The sequence below is a fragment of the Athene cunicularia genome (genome assembly GCF_003259725.1).
Source record: "Athene cunicularia isolate RWA chromosome Z unlocalized genomic scaffold, athCun1 chrZ_part1, whole genome shotgun sequence".
In the NCBI taxonomy this organism is placed as follows: Eukaryota; Metazoa; Chordata; class Aves; order Strigiformes; family Strigidae; genus Athene; species Athene cunicularia.
The window spans coordinates 17,573,282-17,581,733 of NW_020799142.1; the positions used below are offsets into that span (position 1 = coordinate 17,573,282).

An 8,452-nucleotide genomic window follows, 5' to 3' on the forward strand; every position below is an offset into this window, starting at 1 on the left:
AAAAATACCTAAATTCCCAATTCCTCTGTATAACACGTAACACAATTGCATTTTTGTTGCATTTCAGATGGCTGCAGGGATATTATCGGAGGACACATTGTGCGAACTCATTCCTGGCCTTATATGGCTGCTATCTAGGTGGAGAATTTAACTAAGTGTGGAGGAGCTCTCCTGGACAAGCGATCAGTTTTGACAGCAGCACATTGTCAGTAAGTATTTTATACTGGGGAAATTTTAACTCTTCATTGAGGTGGGGCATGGTGTGCAAGACTGTAAGTAAAGAAAGGTGTATATTGAATTTTTAAGAATTGGTAAAAGTTGCACTTCTCTCACTAAACTGATCTAAGAAGTTACCATTCTAAGTTGTTTTGTAAACTACTGATCTGTATTGCATACAGTTACCTTATTAATCAAATGCTGCTAGTCTCATGGGATACAGACTGTGCTGATAAAAGACCAAATTCATTATTTATGCATCTGAAACATCAGTGTCTTAGAGAAGGGCAAAAAGTCCAAAATGCTTTAAACAAATCTTACCTGTGTGCCCTGGGACTAAGCCTCGAAACACCCTGAGAGATAAAGTTGAATTAGATGGAAACATTATCCCCACCATTTTAAATGATCTGGGCTCACAAAAACTGAATGTCAGTCACGACTATGACAAGGAGGCTTATCCTTTTGACAAGTCAAATGCGAGCACAAGTGCCCCTTCCTCAGACGGGATGCTCGAAGGCTGTCAAAGCTGTAGAACAGCTAGCTCAGGGTAAGGAGGACATCTACTGTTCATGCTAGGACATGAGAAGTCCTGGCTTTGCTAAAATGTTCTCTAAATTTTACTTTAGTTTTTTTGTTTGGTGGTTTTTTTTGTTTTTTTTTTTTTCCCTTCTGTATTTTGAGTAACTAAAAGTTACCAACTACAATAAATACAATAAATCTGTGCAAATATGACCTCCTCAAACACAACATGGGCAGCTCGGCCACCTTCTTCTGTCAGTTATTTTGAAATAGAGGACACAGCTCCTTTCTAAGTGAATTTGACTTTCACACTTCTTCAACTGAATCAGGTTTGGTTGCATTTTTTGTAAGGGTAGAAAATATTCACACCTAGCATGTGCTTTTTTGAACATTTACAAAACAAAATCCAAGCCTTCCTATTTGGAATTAAGGGATTTTTTTGATGGGTTATGGAGTCTTTCCCTTTTCAGTCAATGGGTCAGAGATATCGATTCAGTTATGGTTATAAAAATTCAGATTTGGGAGCTATTCAGTGGAAAGGGCACTGATTGTCTCTGCTCCTGTGGAGAGTGTGCTCTGGTCACTTGTTTGGTTTTCTAACAAGCACATTAGTTTGGGCTGACTTTAAGTCTTTGCTGCTGGGGCAAACGGAATGAACACTGGCCTGGTCTCCTTCTGAGCTGAATGATTCCCATGGAAAACCCACCCACCACTATGCTATGTCTAGACTGTTCTTAGCAGATGCAATTGCAGTGCATGTAAGCCTTCTTAACTAATGAATACTATGTGATAATCAGTTCTGAAATAATTTCTGTCTTAGACAAAATAACATGAATTCAGCAACAGAAATTTCTGTGTGGCCTGAGAACAAACTGTCAGAAATCAGGATGAGGTGGCGGTGGGGTGTTTTGGTTGTTTTTTTTTTTTTTTTTTTTTTTTTTTTTTTTTTTTTTTTTTTGTTTTGTTTTGTTTTGTTTTGTTTTGTTTTGTTCTTGTTTTTTGTTTTCTCCCAAACTTCTCTGTATGCACAGTGGCTGATTGCCTGCGCTTTCCACAAGTGCCCCTCTGTTAAGGATGGCACATGAAAAGAGTCCCAGGGATGGAGTTTTGTAAGTCTTATATAATTCTCACTGTGTAAGTGTGCTTTGTAGATAAAAAGATACATTTTTAGGATCCAGTACTGTCTTTTCAGCTGTTTTCACAAGCAAACATTCAAGTAGAAATAAATTAATTGTATCTTTCAGGGAAACGTGCAGCTGGAATGAAGAAAATAACTTTTTTTTTTTTTGTTTGGATCGATAAAATCTTTGTTTTGGCTTCAATAAATTGTCCTGTGTGTAGTGAGATTGTGTTCTGAATATGAAGCACAGAAAACAAGCAGTATGTCTACTGGCAATGTCATCTTACTGGGCTGCATTAAATTTAGCAGAGCAAAATGAAGAAAGACAAACTTTAATAAATACATTTTTGATGATACTCAGCTTGGAGGAGAGGGAGATTTATGAGTTGCCAAACTTTTATTGTTTATTAGCAGAACCTGGACATATAACTCTCTGGGTTTTGGCAGTCTCCCTTTTTAATATTCACTATAGGATTGTCTTGAGTTAGGCAACACCCATTCTTCTTTAATGGGCTGAATCCCATATTTAGTGAAGTTAAGGACAAAACTCTTACTAATATTAAAGTTGTCCACTTTAGCAGATCTTACCTGTATGCATAATGCTCAGAATGAGTATTGAGTATCAGTGTGTGTTCTGACATGTCACTGATGTCAGCAAGATGACCTACATGCTATTAGTCAGGGATGTTTCAGTCTTTTTCAGGATTAGGTCATAAGTCCAAAGGAGAGCATTAAAAAATTAATGAAAGGTGTCAGTCCTTTGGCAAAGGAACGTTTCAGTAGGCTTTTTAATGAAATGAATTCCAAACTCTGGAAATCCCCGAAGGTCAGCTATCAGACAATTATTTAACCAAACTAGATTTACACTAAAGAAATGTTACTTTGTAGAGGAAAACACGAGTTTATGTCAAAACATTGAAATGAACAATATCCTTCCCTATGTTTTAATCATGTTGTTGTAAAATGAAATTGTATTATATTACATGTCTTTTGATTATCTTGAGAAATGTTGCTCAGTTCCAGTAGTAAACTTCTCTCCCTGTACTTTCTTTAAATTACAGATTAAAGAAATCAGAAGTTAAACTTGTTCTTGGATTCTATCAAGCATCCATAGCTGAAAAATATCAGCAGATATTTAAGGTTCTGCAATACTTTCCTAATCCTCAGTTTGGCATGTCTTCTATGGAAAATGATATAGTGCTCCTCAAGGTATTGTGTTAATGTTGTATTACTATAAAAGGAATTTTGCTGATTATTGTTTTGGCTGTTCTTTGATATTGAAGAGTACATTGTTTAGATAGTTTAATAATGTTACAGAACATTATGCTTTTGGTTGTAGTAATCTAGACAAGGTCATAGGATCACTGGCACTGTGAGCAGGGGTGACATTTCAAGACCATTTTGTGCTCTAAAACTTCCTTTAACCCACTCACTGCTGCAACCCCTCCAAGACCTCAAAACACATTCTTTAGTAGTTTTTCAAAGGCAATGCTGAAGTGATGTATGCAATGGAGTCTGGGTCAGACCAAAGGGATACCTTGTGCTGAACTAAGCAAGATGGGGATGAAACTTAATTATTTGGGGCAACCACATAAAATAAAAGTATGGGTAATACAGGACATAGATGAATTAATCTCTAGAAGCACAGACTGGTAACATAGTGAAGACAGCTCAGGACTGAAGAATGAAGCATGGAAAGATGACCTCACCAACATCATCATCCTGGATGTCAAAGTGGAGCAGGGCTGTAAGAATTTCCTACGTGCCTGCTTCTGCTCAGCCTTGCTCATCCCTCATGTGTTCCTGCACTGAGAACTCTGTTAATCCAGCACTGACCTTGACATGAAGGAAATCATGGGTATTTTGAATAGGGAGAGGGCAGTCTCTATGTGGGAAACCTGTAGATGGTCAAATGGATCTAGATAACTGTCTTCCTGGTACCAGCAGTTTTAGTGCTGATCCAAAGTCCCTCAAAAGTATAGGCAAGAGGATGTACCAGGCAGACAGGTTCATTTCACTGGCTTCTCCTGTGGCCACCAGCAGCTTATCAGGAGCACCAGGTTATTTGTGAGCGCAATACCAAAATGGATCTCCAGAAAGTAATATTTCTAGAGCTGAAAGTTACAGTTTTGCTCCAGAATGACATGGACACCATAAAATTGTTGTCTGAATTTGACACTGGATAGCATTAGTACCAGGGCTCACCTCCCATCTCTACAATTCTGCTGTAATGTAGTATTAAGTGACTTGGGATAAATTTTTCATCTTTGGAAACCACCAGCACTAGTGATAATAAACTGTAAGGATTTTTTTTTATAAACTCATGATTTGTTGGGGTGCCTTTTAAAAAATGTATAAAGCCAGAATCATTTAACTGACAGCCATTCAGCAACATGTATAACCACCTATGAAATGGATCGCTGTGTGGTGATTGTGTGTAAAACAGAAAATGTCTGTTCAGTAGCTGTGAACCGTTACCAAGAACACTGGGAGTATGTGTTAGTGTTTGGCTATGTTTTCACTTACAGCCTTAAGCTGTCCTCTGCTGAAAGAGGAATCTGTCAGGTAAAGGCCAACAAAACACAGACAGTTTGGATCATTCAAGCCCCTTTGAATCCCTCGGAGCAAAGAATTGGCAGTCAGGGTTCAAGACCTCATTTTTCCCCAATTATGTCACTGCTGTCATGTCTAATTGGTTATAATTTTTGTTTTCATCTTTGTTACTGGGTACATTGCACCATGCTTTGAGACTTTTCTGTGTGTCAGTAAAGCACCAGAGTCTGGTCTCAAGTTGGAAGTTCAGTGGCCAGGTAGGTTCTCAAATAAGACATAGATCCAACAGTCTAACTGCTATACAGGTTTTTAATTTCCTACTGTGGTCAATGGGGAAGCTGTGCTTGAACTCACTACTGATGCCATAGATAGGGAATTGCTATACAGACAGCAGGAAAATTCTTTCTGATTTGGAAAGGGGCAATTAAGCACAGGATCAGTTCTTAAATACTGAAAAGTGATTTATAAGGAAAGTATAGGTAAATGAAACTAAAATGCCAGTTGAAACTAGATTATTCTTTCCTTTCTGCATGAGAAAGCATTTTTTTCTTCCTTTTTTCCAGCTGAACAGTATTGCAAAACTGAATAAATATGTGCAGCTATTGCCTCTGCCTGTCTCTTGTGAAGATGCCAAACCTGGCACAACATGCAAGGTGGCAGGCTGGGGAGTCACATCTACAGGAAAGCCATCAAAATATCTTCAGGAAACAACTCTTGAAATCGTTGGTAGAAAAAGCTGTGAGAGCAAATTTAGAAATTCCACAAAAATAACCAACAACAAGTTGTATGCTGCAGGAAAAAAAATAATTGAGGAGAAACGCGTGCAAGGTAAGAAGCAAAGTTACAAAGAGAAGGGGATGTGCTTTTAACTGTTTCTTTTTTACTGGGAACAAAGCAGTGCTCGACCCTAAATGAGACTGATCAGATTCATAGTGATTTTAACCACATTTGTAAGAGACTTTATTTCTGTGAAAAAGAAGAGTTAAAACTTTGAATAGTTTAGGTCAATGTACACAGCAAGATCAAGAGCATGGGAATTTGAATCTGGCATTATCTCAGTTAACTTCAGGTGCATTACTTTAGCTGTTTGAATCATCAGATACTTTCCAGATGTCAACATCTGAATAGTACAGAATTAACTGTACACTCAAAAGTGCTGTTTGGATCTTGCTTTTGATGTCTTCTGTGCTGTCTCCAGAAGGGCCAATTGCAAAAGAAGTGAGAATCAATTTATACTAACAATAAAAATACACCTTTTGAAATAGAATTATGATATAACATTTACATCAAAGACTTGCTCAGGCTTGAAAAGCAACCTCTCCTTATACCTCACCGAACTTCCATGAAGTGATGTAAGCCAAATGATACATTTCATAAATTGAAACAGGTTAGAAGCGGTATTTCCAAACATGCTTATGCACTGCAGGTGGCACTGCATGCTCCTCTGGGGAGAAACGAGCACACATTGATACTTCTATTTTGTGTTCTAGGGAGATTCAGGTGGGCCGTTAATCTGTTCCAGTAGATACAGTGGGATCGTTTCTTTTGGAAAAGGATGTGAAAGAAGAGACATGCCTGGAGTTGATACATGACTGACAGAAAAATATATTGACTGGATAAAAAAAGTAATTTCCCTTCACAGAGATCCATGAGACAGGCAAGACAGTTTTAAGAAATACTGTGCTTTGCATTAGAACTAGATGCTGCTGCTTTAGTGTGTTGCCTTTAAAAAGTACCTCCCATCTTTACAGTGACACAGACACTGCTTTATGAGAACAGTTAAAAATATTCCCATTTGTACAGATAACATGTTTACTCATCTTTATAGGAAACTGCCTCTTAGATAACACAATTTGTACTGGACTGTTTCTTACTGTGATGGGGAAGTACTGCCCACCTTATTCATTGTGACTGGGATGAGGCAGAATTTTTGAATGTGCACTTACATAAAAATTTTGTTTCGGACTGATGGTGAATGAGATGTCTGCTGAATGAGAAAAAACAGAACAAAGGCTTTAAATGTTCAAATATTTAGCTGTGATGTTATTCAAATCCAAATACTTCAGTTCTCCATTACTAAATAGTTAACTAAATTAATTTTCAAAGAATTAAAATATAAAACAGATAAACATTTTTCCAATTAATCTTCCATTATGAGAAAGAAAAAATGTCCTTCCCCCCCCCCCCTTTTTTTTTTTTTTGGTGTGTCTGTGTGTGTGTGTGATCAAATCAACAAAATCATCTCTTCTCACAGCCGGGATAATGATCTCACCCTTTCAGTGAATGGTCTGTTGAAAAAAGTATTAATACTGATTGTAATGGGAGTAATTATACTTCTCTGACACAGTGCTTATTTAACATCCATCAAAACAGACAGGAATTTTGCTCTGAATTTTAACAGAAATTTCTACTAACAGAAGGACCTGCTGCGTTTCTGAAGAAGCCTGTGGTTAGTTTGGTGTATTCCCATTATCTGTCAAATATTCTCTATGAGGGTTTTTTTTGCAAACAGTTTGGAAGTGACCATCTACAGGGTTTCTCTGCTTCTTTGATTATTGCATTAATATGTACCAAATACTGTAAATTTTTGAACACTGCAGAGGCATGAATAAATAACTCCAACACATCAACATACTGGCCTCGATTATTGACCAGCAGCTGTGTCACTGTGCTGAGCAGAGCAAGCTCTGTATCATAAAGGCTATGCCGATAAAGGAGCGAACAGATACTGCAAAACTGGGTTGGTAGTCAGCCATGGTGCAATAAAACCTGCTGATGTGGTGTACGGGGGCTTGATCCAATTCTCACTGAAGGTCATGGGAAGGAAGATCTTAAAAAATACCAGTGAGAATTGGCTCAAGACTGGAATACAGAAAGAAGCTGGGAAAAACTGGGAAAACAAGGGGGGAGCAATATAAAAGTGGAAAGAATAAGATACCACAGTTAACACTTTTCAACTGGGGGTCTCAGAGGATGGTGCAAACACAGATTAGCCCCTTTTACCTTTGTAAGGTAAATAACATCAAGGATATGCTTCTTCCCATCCTAAAGGAGACTTTTTGTACCCTGCAGCCCAAACCAACTAATTAGTGCCTAACAAAGGCAAAGATTTCACTTGTTCTGTTCGTGTCTGTTCACATAGCTGTATTTCAGTCACAGATGGGAAATAATGAGTAATATATTCTGGAAACCATAACCCAGCAGGTTAATTCCAGTTCAGATACTGGGCTTTGTGTGTGTGATCTCCTTGTACTGGGTTTGCATAGCAAGGTTTTGGTAGTGGGGGGGCTACAGGAGTGACGTCTGTGACAAGCTGCTAGAAGCTTCCCCCATGTCTGTTCGAGTCAATGCCAGACTGGCCAAGGCCGAACCCATCAGCGAAGTGGTAGCACCTCTGTGATAACGTATTTAAGAAGGGGAAAAAAACCTGTGCAAGGGCAATTGCAGACAGGATTAAGGAAAATAGGTGAGAGAAGCAACTCTGCAGACACCAAGGTTGATGAAGAAGGAGGGGGAGGAGGCGCTCCCGGCGCCAGAGCAGAGACCCCCCTGCAGCCTGTGATGACAACCATGGTGAGGCAGGCTGTGCCCGGCAGCCCATGGAGGACCCCATGTTGGAGCAGGTGTCTGACTGAAGGAGGCTGTGACCCTGTGGGAAGTCCATGCTGGAGCAGGTTTGCTGGCAGGACTTGTGACTCTGTGGGGGACCCATGGTGGAGCAGTTCATGAAGAACTGCAGCCCATGGGAGGGACCCCTCGCTGGAGCAGGGCAGAGTGTGAGGAGTCCTCCCTGTGAGGAGGAAGGAGCAGCTGAGACAAAGGGTGAGGAACTGACCACAACCCACATCCCCTGCCCCCTGCTCTGTGGCAGGGGACGAGGTAGACGAAATAGGAAGTAAAGCTGAACAAGGGAAGGAGAGGTGGTGGGAAGGTGTTTTAAGATTTGGTTTTATTTCTCATTATCCTACTCTGACTTGATTGTAATAAATCAAACTTATTTCCCCAAGTTGAGTCTGTTTTGCCCATAATGGTAATTGATGAATG

The 8,452-nt window shown here is 39.3% G+C and overlaps 1 protein-coding gene across 1 annotated transcript; it reads left to right on the plus strand.

Annotated features, from left to right (window-relative positions):
• The first annotated feature begins 257 nt into the window (after positions 1–257).
• Positions 258–6,135, plus strand: LOC113489774 (granzyme B(G,H)-like). Its single transcript, XM_026865789.1, has 5 exons — positions 258–272; positions 558–763; positions 2,917–3,064; positions 4,972–5,236; positions 5,899–6,135. Exons 1-5 carry the CDS (start codon positions 258–260, stop codon positions 5,931–5,933), a joined length of 669 nt encoding a protein of 222 aa, XP_026721590.1. The 3' UTR covers positions 5,934–6,135.
• The last annotated feature ends 2,317 nt before the right edge of the window (positions 6,136–8,452 follow it).

What these genes read in the sequence shown, in the direction of transcription:
- LOC113489774 (XM_026865789.1), top strand. An exon ending in TGTAGAACAGCTAGCTCAGG is followed by an intron (nt 764 to 2,916) that starts GTAAGGAGGACA and finishes TTTAAATTACAG; the next exon opens with ATTAAAGAAATCAGAAGTTA. An exon ending in TGAGGAGAAACGCGTGCAAG is followed by an intron (nt 5,237 to 5,898) that starts GTAAGAAGCAAA and finishes TTTGTGTTCTAG; the next exon opens with GGAGATTCAGGTGGGCCGTT.